Source organism: Trichosurus vulpecula, chromosome 2, assembly GCF_011100635.1.
Source record: "Trichosurus vulpecula isolate mTriVul1 chromosome 2, mTriVul1.pri, whole genome shotgun sequence".
Classification (NCBI taxonomy): domain Eukaryota; kingdom Metazoa; phylum Chordata; class Mammalia; order Diprotodontia; family Phalangeridae; genus Trichosurus; species Trichosurus vulpecula.
Window position 1 is genome coordinate 52,433,956 of NC_050574.1, and position 16,215 is coordinate 52,450,170.

Consider the following 16,215-nt stretch of genomic DNA (forward strand, 5'->3'; position numbering starts at 1 on the left):
TGTATTGCACTCAAGTCCCATAATTGGAGGGGACAAGAAGGGTGAGGTAAGGAGGAGAAGACAAAGGGGCAGCTGTGGAATTATGCAAGAAAAGTCACTAAGTTGTACCATCTGACTCAGAGTTTCTACTACTGGGACTACTATACCCCAGGGTAACTACAGACAACACAATGGATGCCAACATTCTATTCAATTCACAAAGTGTTTCATCCCCTACACTAGGTGTCTGGTCCTGAAGAGACAAAGACAAAACCAAAATGGTCCCAACATATACAATAGCTACAGTGGAGAAAGCAGGACCAAAAGAACCAAATACACAATTACTGCAGCATAGTTACAACCACAGTGCAAAGGGTCAATGTGGAGAGCAAACGTCTGGAATACAATAGTCAACATTAGCACCATAGAAACAAAGTTTAAAAAGATGAAACTGTATTTTTCAAAGGAGTTTATTTATCTGTTTGTCATATCAAAACAGAACATAATTAAAAAGGAATACAGGCTTCATCTAGGGGGAAACAGTCCTGGATTTAATGGACTATGACTATGCTATCAAAAAGGATGAATATGAAGAATCACGGGGAGACTTAAATGAACTGATGCAGAGTGAAGCTGGTAGAACACAGGAAACAATGAAATAATCAAAACTAAATGTTACAAAATTATGTCTATGCTTGGCTACAAATAAGGACTAAATGCAGGCACTTCTCTCCATTTTCCAGATGGGAGGGAAGATTATGAGTATGGTAAACTATGTAACAGACTTTTTCAATATCTTGGCTAATTAGGCTGCCTTTTTTTTCTTTGTTATAACAGATTACTCTCTGGGAAGGGGAAGGAAGGATACACTGGGAAATGTAGGTGATATAAAAACAAAAGGTATCAATAAAAACATATTCTAAAAATATGGGCCTGGGAATGAACTGGAGAAAAATGGTGTAGAGAGAAAAAAAAGGAAGACAATTTTAAGGCTAGCCCATAGAGGAAGGAACAGAGGTAAGCGTGGCTGGAGAGGACAGAACCAGAAACCCTGGATAGAAGCTGAGGAAGGGAGGTTTCAGCAGGTAGAATAACAACTATACTTGTCCAGCAGGAGAAGGTGCAGAGTTCTCCTCCCTGGAAGGCTCCCAGTGACGCACAGACAACTGACTATATTGAGGAATTTGGTGAGAAGGGACACCAGTGCCAGAATCCCAGACAAATAAGAATTGGCTCTAAGTACCAAGCAGAGGGTCCAGGAGATTGGTGATCGAGGGGGAAAGTGGCAGCCACAGCAGAAGAAAGGAAGCAGCAGAAGGCATGAAGGGAACATGGCCAAGCATCTGGAAAACACATGGAAACCATAAACTGGTACACTGTGATAGAAACTGTACTTTTAGAATGAGAAAATGAGCAGCACCTGACCACCCAAGTTGTAAAATCTTATTTCAGACTCTTGGTAATATGGAACCTGCTAAAATCTGAATCAGGTTGTGTTTCCCTCTACTTTTTTGAGGAAAAGAAAGATTTGCTAAGCAAACGGGCAGAATAAACTGCTTTATGTGCGGCACTGCAAGTTTCTTCACAGAAGGAGATATGTGGCCAGGCACTTCTAAAACAGCCTTGTCTTGTTGTTATTCGAATCACCAACCAGATTTCTCTCTTGGGCAGAGCCAGCTTAACGAAGAGGCCATCCTCTTCTGCTTCCTTGCTGGTGACTCCATTGTTGCCTAGGCCTAGAAGGGCATCCTCCTCACCCTTTCAAGCCAAATCAAGAATCCCTTCCTCCAGAAAGCCTTCCCTGGTGCTCTGTTGCTCCTCTGTCTTGTGCACCCCTGTAATGAATGATCGGGAAAGATCACTTAGGCCAGTGGATAGGCAGATGGGGCTAGTGGAAAGAGGGCAGGCTTGGGGTTGGGAAGCCAGGGGCCAATGCCCACCAGAGACACAACTAGCCAACTCTGTGTGTGACCACAGGCAAATCATTCAAGTCCTCAGAGCCTTCATTTTCTCTTCTGTACAGGAGGGACAGTCAGGCTTACACTCCTCATCTTTCTGGGTCACTGTGAGGAAAAGTGTAATATCCCTCCACCCCCAAAAGGGCAGAGAGCAAGTTCAATTTCAACTGTTTCTTCCCCAGAGCCTAGCACAGAGCTCTGTACACAGCAGGTCTTTAATGAAAAAAATTTTCTTGAATTACTGAAAGAAAGCAGGTCCCTAAGGCCCTCAACCTACTCAATAATTGTTTATGGTCTGGTTGACATTACTCTGTGTGTGTGTGTGTGCGCGCGCGCACACACATGCACTTGCATCCATTTATCTATTTATTTACTGGATATATGATTTCACTAGTGTAGGAAATGCCCTCTCCCAGTGCAGGTGGGCTACCTCCTCTACCTCTCCTCATTCTACAGAATTCCCTAGGGTCACTGAGAGGCTAAGGCCTTGCCTGAGGTCCCCCTGTCAGTGTATATCAGAGGCAGGCCTGGATTTAGACCTCCCTGTCCCTGAGGCCAGCAGGCCATCCACTAGGACCTGCTGCCACCTTCTCATTTTTTGCCTGACCCTGCCTCTTCCTTCTCCTGCTCTTCCTTCCACTTTCTCCTTCAATAAATTAGGTATACATTTATATCTACACATACAAATATATAAAATATACTTCCTTTAAATTAATAAATCTCCTTGTAGAACACTTAAAATACTGCCCTGGTCAATTTCCAATCCAGCCATGACTGCCATCTATCCTCTCCATCACGTCCCCCCCTTTCCAACATTTACCAGGATTCCTCCTATAGAGGGACAAAGAGACAACCTCCTCCCATTCAGGTCAATTAAAAAACATCTATCAGTGAGGAACTATGTAGTGCTGTTTACTGAAGATGGGAAATCTTGAGGGTGGCACAACAGCTGTCTTCAAGTACCTGAAGGGTTGGTAAGTGAAAGGGCCATTAGACTCTGCTTGGTATGCTAAAGAGAAAAACCACCTAATGATAAGAGCAGTCCAAAAGTGGAATTCAATTTCATAAGCAGTGGGGCTGCCACGGGAGGTCTAACACAACGGGGAGCTCACTTGAGGTCTCCATTTGGTGGGTATGTTGTAGACGGGCTTCTTTTTGGGGTCTGGTTTGGTCTAGGTGGCTGAGGAGGGTCCTTTCCAATTCTGAAATCTGATGGTTTTGTAACATGGCTTGTGCTCTAAGATCTTGAAGCAGTAGCAGCAGCAGAGGCGATGGTGCTAGGATTCACACCTAGGCCTCTGGCTAGTTCTCTTCCCTCCCAGCATGCTGCTTCTTATTGGTCATTTGTGATGGCCACAAGTAGCAAGGTGGAGAGATGAAAAAGGCCCATTCTGTCTAAGGAGTCCATAGTCCTGCCAGGACAGGATGTGAAGCATGAGATCAGATTACCCTTATCCTAGTCAAGCCACAAATGTTATTAGTGGTCATAAAAGCAGCCAGCCACAGCCTTGACTCTGACCTCCTGGTGGCAGGGAAGGCCACTTGGCTGACTCAGTGCTAAGCAGATTGGCATCTCAACCTTTTTGATAGAGGAGATTCTGTCCCTTGCTGTTCAGGATTGGAGGGGAAAAAAGGGTGGGCCCGGCTCAGCTTTCATTACTATCTCAAATATCTCAATCAAGGGCCTCCTAAATCTCCTCCCTTCCAGGCTAAATAAGCTAAGCTTTGCAAGCCCTAACTGGCTTATAATGCACCACTGTGGAAAGTCAAGAGCTGTGACCGGCAGCACCTGTGAAAACACACTGAGGAAGGATGCCTGGGGGCAGGGGGGGCAGGTGTCCTAATACAGAGTCCTGGCCTTCTGGTGAAAAGTAGCATGAGACAATAAAGAGCTGCCACTGGGCTAGACTGCTTTTTCTTTGTCCTGCTGGCCCCCGGGAAGCATGGAACTCAGATGCATAGTATCTATGTGGTTGGGATACTTCTTGGTTGTAAATCTAGTTGTGGCTGCCCCTGGGACTGCCAGGATCTCTTTTATCCCCAGGCCCTGGAGTCTGTCCTTCCAGAGGACACCAAATTCCCTAAGCAAAGATGGCAGGGCCGACTCTTCTCCCTTCCCCGCTTCCCTAGGGTTTCTTCCAGCTCTAACGTGCATGAACCTATGGAAATAACATTTTTTCTTGCTTCAAAAAAGCTAGCTGTAGTAAGACTGCCCAAATAGCAGGGGAATTCAAGTCATCCAGGTGGCTTAAAAAGCAAGATAGGCCCCTTGAATTAGTGTCATTACGGAATGCAGAAATGGGGGTAGGTGATTCACCAAGGCAATATTTTGTGGTGGAGAAAAGAGGATAGGAGTGAGAAGAGAACCCGAGGTTCAAGTCTGGGGCCTGGCACTTTCTGGCTGTGTGTCCTCAGCTTTCTCATGTGTAAAATGCAGATAACATTTGGAGACCTCTTCTCATAGGGGTATCATAGGGAAACCAGTACAGAAACGTGAGCAGCTATTACTGATGGCCATGTGTAATGAGATGCCCTCTACCTGGGTCCACAATGAATAGCTGTTAAATACCAAACTCTGAGGACAAAACTTTATCTAGAGAGGCCCCAACCAGGGGGAACACATAACCAGACTGAACATTAGGAGAAAAAAAGTGAAACCACAGGACTATGGCTAGTTCTCTCACAAAGTTTTAACAAGACCAAACATTTAAAGGTCAAAAGGAAGCTTCTTTAACATGACTTAATGGATGAAAAAGCATTTACTTAAACCACTACTGTGTGCTAAGTGTTGGGGGTACAAACACAGAAGAGCAAGACCTCAAGGTGCTTCCATTCTTATGGGAGAGCCCACATGGCCAGGGAAAGGTTTTGGTCTATGACGTCCCAGGGATGGGGAGTAGAGCAATGGGACAGTTCACTATTAACACACCCTTCCAGAGGCAATGTCCCAGGTAAGACAAGGCCCCAAAGACCCGGGGAATACTGGACTAAGCAAACCAACTCTTCCTGGGCATGGTCTCTGCTGCTATGGTTTGGGGGGTAGAGTAGCAGTGGGGGCAAAGAGGGAAGAGAGCAGGGTGAAGACGCATGTGCAAGATCTTACCCCGCTCAAAGCTTCAGCAGCATCCCAATCAAGGCCTCCAACCTCCCCACCTAGTGTTGCTGAGCCCTTCCCAACCCCTGCCTCTGACTCTCCCCGTCCATGAGTGAACTCGGTGTTCCAGCTCAGCTGAGCTCCTCGCTGGCTGCTGCTGCCTCTGGGCACTTGGCCAGGCTGCTCCCCATTGCTGTAATATACACCTGCTCCTCAATTCTGCTCTCAGAATCCTTACCTGCCTTCAAGGATCAATCAAGTGATTCCTCCTCCTCCTCCTTCCTTGATCCCCCTCCCCCCACCTTGTCAAATGAGTGCTTTCCCCAAATTTTTCACTCTTCAGGTTACCTTGTATCACACTCACCTGTGTATCCTGCATGGTCTATGGTGCCCACCACAAAATGCATGTTCCTTTGAAGCAGGAAGTGCTTTGAGTTTGTATGAGGCACCCAGAAAGGTGCCTTATAAATGGTAAGAGCTTAATAAATATTTACTGAATTGAACTGATACATAGTGAATATGTAGAGGATAACAGCAATTAGATTTAGAGGGGGCCTTAGTGGGCCAATTGCCTCATTTTAGAAATGAGGAAACTGAGGCCCAGAGCCCTACATCAGGTGAAGAGAATCATAGATTTGAAAATTGAAAGAGACTATAAAGATGACCTAATTAAGGGATGCTCATCTTACAGATAAGGAAACTGAGACTCAGAGAGGCTAAGTGAGCTGTCACACAGGTAATCAGACGCAAGACAGGAGGTGGCAGGACTCCAGTTCTAACCCAGACCTTCTGACTCACAGGCCAGTATTCTTTTGGCCACATCCACATTGCTATTGCCAACCCCAAACATACCAGGGCTAAAAAGCCCAAGTGATAATTTCCATAGTTACTTTAGACATATTAGTCATCCCCAAGAGTTGATGGAAGGGAGATACTATGAATTGTCACCAAAATCAAAGTCTAGAAGTTCCAGTTGGCACAGAAACATAATTCATCCAAATGGCAGACTGAATTCTCAACAGCTACAGACCTTACTGCAGTAATCTCTCTTGGTAGTATCTTTAGGGGAGGAAGGGGACACCTCCATTGTGCAGATTATAACCTTAGCTCTGAACAAAAGAAGTTTCTGGACTCATATGATAAAGGACCAAGAACACAAAGAAATAAGCCATGAAGGACCAGTAGAAGAACGAAGGCAGACAAGCTGGGCAGGGAGGAGGAGGCCACACCTGAGCAGTTCCTGGGCTAACATGGGCTAATTGGCACCAGAACAGATTCAACCCCACCAGGATGCAGAGGACAGGGCTGGCTCCAGGAGTCCCAAAAGAGCAGAAGAAAGAAAAAACAGGGTCCCTTCCCTCAAAAAGCTTCCCAGTTTCACAGAAACACCCATAATGAATGCCCCTTTCTTCCTCTTAACTTCAAAAAAATGATTTAGGTTTACTGGAACATGGGAGAAATGCAAACTGCCAGAATTATTTTTTTAAAAAGTACTGACCCACGTCTATACAATTCTAATATCCCATGGACTTCCATTCAATCCAAAACGAGCATTTATTAAGCCCTTAGGATGTGCATAGTGATGAAAAACAGCAGACCCTGACCTTAAAGAATTTATGGTATAACTGGGGGGCAGGGAAAATAGGACATGTACACAAAACATGATGAGATCTCCCTTGTGTAAAGCACTTTCAGGCTGACACAGCCTATTGGCCTCCCAATATAATGTTCCGTACAATAGAGTAGATGTATTTGGATCCCTCTTTTATTGGAGAAGAAGCTCGAATAATGGGCCTCACCTTCCCAAGGTCCCACACCAGAACTCCAGGAGGTTTGATCAGGGCTAAGGTAAAATGCAAAACAAGTGAGGGCACAGAAAAGGGCTGAGAAATTGCACTGCTGGGATTTCTCCACCCCATCCTCTCTAAAGGGAATATAGGAGTCAATTTTTAGTCAGATGAAAGATGGCGAGAAAATCTATTCCAAACTCTTCAGGAAGGTCTGCAAAATCCAAGTCCATGTCATCCTAATGGCAAGAGAGCCTAGAGGTTGGGGAGGGAGGTGGGGGGGAAAGAAGAGATATGACCTGGGGCAGATAGCATCTTTTCAAAACCCCTGACTTCACAGAAATTCAAGCCCTGGGGCTAGAGCTGCCATGTTGCATATATACAGTTTCTTTCCTTGGGAACACTGAGATGATAGAGCACCCACAAAAATGTCAGAGCTGCTTGTTCTACATGGGAGCCAGGGAAAAGGAATGTACATTGCTGCCGGAAGGCAGCAACCATGTCTAATGCGAATACCGTACTGGTCCCCAGCAGTGCACTGTGCCATGTTCTACAGGCTTAATAAACATTCATGGAATGGACTACTGAATGAGTACTCCAGAGCACACAACCATTTACTGAGCATTATTACAAGAAGTCTTGATGGAGGTCCTATATTGGGCACAATAAGACACAGAGGGGAAGAATGATAGTCATTACATTCCAAGAGATCAAAAGCCTTCAGAAAGGCTGTGGTAGAATGAGCCCTGAAGAAAAAAGAAACCACTTCTTCTACCTCCCTCCCACCATTCATTTGATCTGAAGCAGTACTGGTCCAAATAGGTCCAGGGAAAACCGGTCCTTTCCTCCTTGATAGGATGAAATGAAGGCTATACCTTCCAGTCATGAGTGCTGAGGGGGACAGGTAGGGAAGAGACCGGGACCCCAAAAGGCCCCACATTTCTTTTCAAAGAAATCAAGTCACTGGATCTTGATTCAGATCGAGCCCCCCATCCCTCTGCTATCCTCTTTAAGTTAACCTTTCAGCAGGGCCATCTGCTTCCCAGGCAGGGCAGGTCTGGGAGTACAATCTTTCTTGGGGACTAAGCCCGGGGTGGGGGGGGGAACACACAAAGTGCTCCACACATGATGTTCTAGATCCATGGGGCTCCCTCTGCTTTTCAGATGAGGCCTGATCACACAGCTTAAGTGCTCACTTCAAAACCCTTCCCACAGCTTTCCAAGGAATGGAGTTCATTAAAATCCTGCTGGAGGCCTTTGGCTGGTGTACATCTTCCCTTATAAAATGGCAACTCAAACGCAGGCTCTCCTGGTCAGAGCAGTCAGCAGAGGTTGAGTGGGTGTGACCACATGAACACCCATGATTCAGGCGACTCAGAGACAGTAACTAAGTGCAGCAAGGTGGTGAAATAGAAGGAAAGCCAGCCTGGGAGTCAGAAGGTATGGGTTGGAGTCCCAGCTCTACCACTCATTTACCAGCTGGCCAACGTTGGGCACTTCACCCAACCTCTTCCAAGTTTCTTTTTCTATGGAGTTGGGAAACGTGGCCTCAGAAGCCCAGTTTCTGAGTTTGATGGGTACCTTGGCAGCCACCTAGCTCAGCCAAGCTGCATCTAGACAAGCCTGTTCACTGAAACCCACCCAACAAGTGGTCCAGCCAGCTTTGCCAGAAGCCTCTGAGAGAAGGGGAAGCCCCACTCCCTTCCAAGGGAGCCCATTCCTCCACTGGGGCCAGCACCAAGGTTAGCATGTTTTTCCTGACATCAAGCCCAAATTGGTTTTTTTTTTCAGCTTCTGTTAATCCCTGAGCAATTGAATCTTAGTTCTGCTACTTACTTGTTTCTACTTCTCACTTGATCTTGCTGGGCCTCAATTTCCAATCATGTGTAAAATGAGGGGCTCTTAACCCAGGGTCTATGATATTATTTTTCTTAAAACATTTCAATAATTGTATTTCTAGATAATTTGTGTCTTTCATGTTTCATTGTATGCATTTAAAACCATGATTCCAAGAAGGGCTCCATGCCACAGAGAAGGTTCAGGATGCCTGGACTGCATGATCCTGAAGGTTGATTCTGAGCTCTAACGCTCCAAGGATGAGCTCAATGGTGACAATCTCACCTGCCCCACTGACCTCAGAGGGTTCAAATGAGACCACATCTCTGTGCAATGTCAGTTCTCACATGGTGCCCAATGGATTCAGGGGAAAGAGGGAAGAGAAATAGGTGCAGCTGAGCCCAAAGAGGGACATTCCCACATGTCAGAGAAATGGGTTTATACCACTTCGGTTCTATTCACCCAGATACAGCAAGGCCCCATCTGGATATGACAGCAGAAGAGACCACCCATGGAGTGAGTGAGCAAGTCCTGCTGGTTGGCCTTCTTGGGACCAGACTTCACTGAGTTATAGTTTGTGTGCAGGGAGCTTAGAATCCTGCCAAAGTTCCAGTCTTCAAGAGGCCTTTTTGTTGTGGATTTATCATCAGGGCTGACAAAGAAACTGAGGCTCAAAGGCAGGCCAAGGCTCAAACCCAAATAGTCCAGTTCCCAATTCTGGGACCTTTCACTCAAAACTCACTGCCTCCCAAATAGTGCCATTGGACTAATGGGAATATGGGGAAAACATCGTATCTGGATCAAATATTGGCCCTGCCATTTCCAAGCTGTGTGTCCCTGGGCAAGTCACTGAACATCACTGGGCTTCAATTTCCACATCTGAGAACTGACGAAAAGGTCCCCAAGATTCCCTCCTCCCATTTTAACTCTTACAATCCCACTAAGTGAATCTCCATCTCCTCCTTTTTCTGATCTACATGGTGATTAACCACACCAAACTGAGCCAACCCCTCGAATGAGGAATGACCCCTTTGCAGTTAAGTGCTCTGCCAACAAAGGATGGGGTGACCTTCTTTGAGCCTATTCCATCTTAAGTGTCTGGGAGCACGTTCCGAACTCAAGCTGACCATACAAAGCTGTGCTTAGGCCTGCCCTTTCTATTTCAGGAGGAGACCTCCTGCTTCTAAAGGAGGAATATGCTGAGACCATTACAGATCAAATTATCAGCTGCCTGGTCAAAGTGTCAGGACATTTCCTTCACCTCAGACATAACACCCATGATCTCTTCCTCCAAAGGACCCTTCCTACAAAGGACGAAATAGGAGGACCAGGCTGCTTTGATTCCAACTCCTAGTTGCAGGAAAAAGCAGGATGCCTGAGGGACAGGCCAGGTCTCAGGGCCACTGGGGAAGCCACAGAAATTGCCAACCTGTGCACACAGGAAGGTTTTCTGAGCAGATAAGCAGATTTAAGGCTATTTTTGGTTTGCTTTTAAAAGGCAAAGGACCGATGGCTTGGAGGAGTGCCAATTCTAAGATGTGAATGCCTCAGTTGAGGGCTCCAATATAACCTCTGCCAAGATCTGCCTCACCCTGCCAGCAACCAGAGAGATGCCAGAGGAGGTCAAAGATGTTTGAGAACTGTTTTCCGACTTCAACCTTCTCTGACAAGTCTCTGCTCACAGGCCTCCTGGACTAAAAAGCTCTGTATTCATTTCTGAGACCACTTAAGCACTGACAGAGCCCACCACAGTGTACCAACAGATGGATCACAAGTACCTGGCATTTACTCAGCCCTCTTGGCTTGCAAAGTACTTTACAAGTACAGGAGCCACACAACCTTGTATGTATCCCAGCTCAGGCAGTCCAAATTTCAGGACAGAGGGCCCTCCACTGGACATAGGTCAAGTCATCAAGGCCCCATCTACGTGCTAAGGGGAGAGGGTTACGGATCCCTGTGCCAGAAGTCCCGTCCTGTGTGCCCTGTTTGTTCTCTGCTGTCAAAAGAGTAAAAGCATCAGAGTTTCCTTTTTTAAAAAATCTTACTAGCCCCATCTGACAGCTGAGGAAACTGAGGCAAAAAGGGAAGTGATTTGCTTGAAGACATGTGGGTCCAAGCATGCTGCCCACTCCTTCCATCTCGCAACACGGGGCAGGCAGGGTCTCTCATCTGGTCCCAGCTGGCTACCCAAGGTGCTCAGTCACTTCAGAGCCACAGTTTCCTCCACAGTCCCCTCCACAGGGACAATAGTGTCAGCAGATCTACTTCTCAGGGCTCCACTGAAGATGATGGAAGTATGTCAAAGTACTCTATAGACCTCAAAGCTTCCCAAGCATCTAAGACTATACAAAAGACCAAAGCCAGATCAAGCAAAGAAAGGGCTGGTCAGAGAACGTAGACTGCCCAGGCCCAGCTACACACTTTTCTTCAATACTCATCTGCAGTGGGGCCAGATAAATTCCCCTCCAGTTCCCTGGCAAAGAGATCTAAGGAATGACATTTCCTTTCTGGAGAATGTTGGCAAGTCCTTAAAATTCCTGTCAGTCTAAAAAACGCTAGCATTTTTGTTGTTGTTGTAAAAACAATGTTCTCTTCATTATTCGGGGCAGGTGTGCATGGGAGGAATGCTTACAAGCTGCACAAAATAGTTTACCTAATTCTACAACATCTGATTAATCACTGGGTATATGAAACAAAGGCATCTACTCTAGGTTTCAAACCATCTGTTGGAATTCAGGGAAAAGTTATAAACTTTTTAAACTGGGGAATATTCAAAGGAAACAAACTACAGATGGATTTAACTGCAATAATCCTGCTCACAAATACAGCGAACACCCATTAACTCCAACATAAAACAGATAGTGAGCTCAAATAACCAGAGTTTAGTTATAATGATACTGATGATTAAGACTAAAAGAAACAGATTATTTTCTATACTGGTTGTCAATAGAGATTGAGAACAATTTGTTTAGAAACACAGATCTACTGAAGATGAGAGCTGAGTGGGGCCTTAAAACAGAGAATGTCAGAGATGGGAAGGAGACCTTAGAACAAAGAGTAGGAGAGCTGGGAGGAACTTTAGAACACATACTGTAAGAGATGGGAAGGAGACCTTAGAACAAAGAGCAGGAGAGCTAGGAGGAACCTCAGAAGAGAGACTGTTTGAGAGGAAAGGACAAAGCTAGTTCAGCTTCTTCATTTGTAAATAAAGACAGTGAGACCCACAGAGGTGAAATACTATGTCCAGGGTCACTAAGAGAGTCCAGGGCAGAGCTGGAGCTCAAGTCTGTCCCCACTGAGTCCCCACCAATGGTCTCTCCATTTTTCCCATGTTCCCTCCTATAGGATGACACTTTGTGTTTAATTGACAAGATCCTGGAATTCCTTCTAAATTGAGGTAAAAATGTGCCCAGCACAGTCCAAGACTTCTCACATTCTTCAGGAATTTACAGCCCGGGTTCAAGGTCTTTGGGGACCTTCACTTAGCAAGAGCATTTGATTGAAAAGGGTGCCCTGTTCCCCAGGCATTCTGGACTAAGAAGAGTTTCCCATACTTCAATCACCTTTGGAGCATTCCTATGAAGCAGAGAGTAGCTAAGACTCACTGGCCTCGATTCCCAGCTGAGGCTAGGAGAGCCCAGGGCACATTTCCTGATTGAGGCTCAAACCAGATATTTCAACTGCTGATGCTGGGCATTTTTTTCTAGCTGGCCTTCATACCTGGAGCGCTCTCCCTCCTCAGTTCCATCTTCTGGACTTCCTTTAGGTCCCAGCTAAAATCCTGCCACCTATAGGATACCTTTCCTGATCCCCCTCAATTCCTACCTGTATGACCTTGAATAAATCCCAACTTTTCAGAGTTTCAGTTTCTTAATTTATAAAAACAGGGACAATATCCTTGTGATATGTACCTTGTAGCACTCCATTCCACCACACTACCCTGCTTCAAAAAGTTAACAATGCAGGACAGTTCTGCATCCCTAAACACCTCCCAAATATGCTGCCTTCTCTATCCTCTGGCACTGCCATCCCGCTGCTGCAGACTCCCATCACCTAGATTATTACAACAGCTGCTGGGGGGGGGGGGGGCAGCCTGCTTCAAGTCTCTCCCCTCTCCAATCAGTCATAAAAGTGATTAAGAGCAGGTCCAACCAATGTCACTCTCCCCTCCCCCCAAAACTAAGCTGCAGTGTCTCTCTATCGTCATCTCCAAGATCAAATATAAAATCCTATGCTTGGCATTCAAAGTCCTTCCTAAGCTGGTTCCCCCCAACCTTTCTAGTCATCTTACACCTTACACGCTACCCAAACATACTCTTCCATCCAGTGACATGGGCCTCCCTGCAGTGACTCAAACAAGACAATCCATTTCCAGACCCAGATATTTTCCCTGGTTGTCCCTCATACCTGGATTGCTCTCCCTTTCTGGATTTTCTGGCTTCCTTCAAGGGCCAGCTAAAATCTCACTTTCCACAAGAAGCTTTTCTAGCCTCCCTCAATGCTAGTACCTTTACCTTGCTGATTATCTCCAAATTATCCCGTATATGGCTTGTCTACACATACTTTGCATGTTGTCTCCCCCATTATATAGAGAGCAGCTTGAGGGCAGGGATCATCTTTTGCCTTTCTTTGTATCCCCAGTACTTAGCACAATGCCTGGCACACCCTAGTCAGAGGTGGGGAACCTTAGGCCTTGAGGCCACATGTGGCCTTCTAGGTCCTTGAGCGTGGCCTTCTGACTGAGTCCAAGTTTTACAGAACCAATCCCTTTATTAAGGGGATTTGTTCTGTGAAGTTTGGAGTCAGTCAAAGTGCTGCACTTCAGGACCTACAGGGCCAGGTACAGCCTTGAGGCTGCAGGTTCCCCACCCCTGTCCTAGATACTTAATAAATGTTAAATGCTCGACTGCCTTATTGTATTTGGCCACATGCCTTTAGTATACCAATATAATATTACTCTGTGTGAGTTATAGGGGTGAGTTGTCTTGCCTGGAGGACTGCAAGCTCCAGGTGGGCAAGTTTGTTTTGGACACACCAGGTGCTCAACGACAGTCAATCCAAGTTCAGTGTTGCCAGAAGACGAGAGGTCTGGGAGGCCACCTTTGTGATTCTGCAGGCCCAGCCAGAACAGCTGAGTAGGGAGTCTAAGCCTGACTGCTAGATTCCCCCGGGCCTCTGTTGCCAATGGGCTCCAGCAGAGGCTGGCTCTTGTCAAACACCTCCTCTGACCTCTGCTCTCACCCACTGCTGGAGCTCCTGCTAGGCTTGGCCTAGCATCTCAGGCACTTCCCCTCCACAAAGACCCTCCTCCCCAGCCCCCAAATCCCTCCCCTGATTAGAGGGATGTCACAGCTCACCAACAGCAGGTTGGCTCCTGGAGTGAAAGGACACCTTCCAAGGCACACAACACTCGGCCGGCTGGCCAGCCAGCCCAAAGACTCTGTACCAGGCACTTACCAAGTCAATCAAGTCACTGAGGTTCTTCTCGATCTGCTGAGGAGGCAGGCGCCTCATTAAGTCCAAGGCACAATCCAACTGCTGGTCACTCTGAAAAAGAAAAGACAGAAGCAAATCAATATGAAAACAAACAATAACAGTGACAATGATAATGGTAACAGCTGGTCCCCAAAATACCACAGAACCTCAGCAATGTGATACACTCGAGGCATGAGCCTCGGGGGGTTGTTTTTATTAGGAACTTAACAATAAATATAAACATCTCAAAATACAAAGAATAAAAGATGATCTATGAAAGTCCAAACTTCTGTTATAATAGAGTTTTTAAGGTTTTTAAGCTCAAGATGGTAGTAATAAAAATTACCCTGTTTTTTGAGACACAGTCAAGGTGTTGATTTGTTTTTCTCAACTATTCAGCCATGTTTTTCTAGCGTGGACAACAAGGTGGACAAAGAATGCAGATGTGCCCTCGGACATGTAATTCACTGAGTTAGTACAAATACCCTGAAAGGGCGTTCCAAATAGACAAGCCGACAAGCCCAGAACAGAATGGCCAGAGGAATTACAGCCGAGAAACCATTCGGCTCTTCCAACGATCCAAGATGCTCATAAAAGCACGTCACTATAAAAGTCCATCTGTTTAGCACCTACATCCTCATGGTGGAGTGGGAGTGGGTTAATACAGCTGTGAATTATGCCACATCAAGGTAAAAAAAGGACAAACTACAAGTGGTGCCCAGATTCACAAACAGATGCATAGTGGGCAGAGGGGTCAGCATATTACCAAGGTAGGCTTGCACAAAGAGTAGGCAAAGCTGGTATTCAAGTCTGGGTGACAGTCCAGAATCATTTCTATTACTCTATTCATTCCAAACCTTGTCACCTAAATATGACATCCTAAAAGCAAACTCCCCACTTGTGAGAACCATCACAGGTATAGCACAAGTTGGGTTTGAACAGTCACGATTTCATGGGATCACAGACCACGACTCTGCTAAAAGTACACCATCTTCCACTGCCCCATATTACAGATGAAGAAATGGGGCCTGACGAAGGTGAATCATTTTGCCCAATGTCATACAAGTGACATATCTGAGCTGTCACCATCTACAGAGCATCATAATCCTGATGCCACCATGTACTAGCTATATAACCTTAGGCACACCATGTGACTACTCCAAGAACAGTTTCCCTGGGATGCAAATTGGGGAGAGCTGTCCTGCCTACCTCACAGAACTGTTAGGATACTCAAATCAGATCAACTATGTGAAAATACTTTGTAAACAACTATATAAATGTAATGTATTCATTCAAGTAAATTATTAAGTAAACACCTACTACAAGCAAAGTGCTATACCAGAAGTGAAGAGATATAAGGCAGGCCGTGCCCTCCCAGTTTACAATCCAGTAAGTTTCCAGACAAGTTCAACTTAATATTGTTTCTATTTAAGAGACATGCTCCCCGACCATGGTCACTGGCCATTCATCTGCAGAAGCTGGTGCAACATGTATACTATGCTACTGAAAACTTTTCCAATCCAGTCTTGTGCCCCAAGTATTAGGGACTATTTTACCCCAGGGCCAGCTCACACTAACACCCTGGATAACCTATGGCTAGCTTTGCTGAATTCCAGTAACCAGGAATTCCCTAGTTGTGCCAATATGGATTAGTCAAGTGGACGGATTAATGCCTCCTGACATTGGGAGGGACTGTAGCATAGCTCCCAGCCCAACAGAACATAAGGCCTGCCAATACCTGTGTGCTTTGTGAAGTCCTCCCAGATCATGAGAGCTCCCCAACTAAGCAAGGCCCTCTCTTGTCCACTGAAAATTAAAGTAAGCCTAAATACTTCAAGTCTTTCAGCTATGGTCAATTAAAAATTGTTTTTTTCCACATTTAATGACAGCAACCTGCCTGAGAATGTCTTCTGAAAATCTTGCAAAATAAAGATGGGTTTGAAATCTGTTGGTTACTCTCAACCTGGTTAAGCCCATCTGTAAAGGCAGTTTAGTGGGGTGTGGCTGCTACAGCCACTATAGCTTCTTGGAGCCATAGGTGACCTCAGAGTGCCATGTAACCACCAAAGGGGGACTGAGAAGCCTG

General features: G+C 45.8%; 1 protein-coding gene across 2 annotated transcripts in view; it reads right to left on the bottom strand.

The window, feature by feature from the left end:
• The window catches only part of CAPZB (capping actin protein of muscle Z-line subunit beta), a 166,200-nt gene that overhangs the window by 79,846 nt on the left and 70,139 nt on the right, over positions 1-16,215 (bottom strand). For both annotated transcript variants that reach the window (XM_036746958.1, XM_036746959.1), the window contains exon 2: positions 14,112-14,201. In XM_036746958.1, the coding sequence (XP_036602853.1) occupies positions 14,112-14,201 (90 nt within the window). The remainder of the gene's footprint in view (positions 1-14,111; positions 14,202-16,215) is intronic.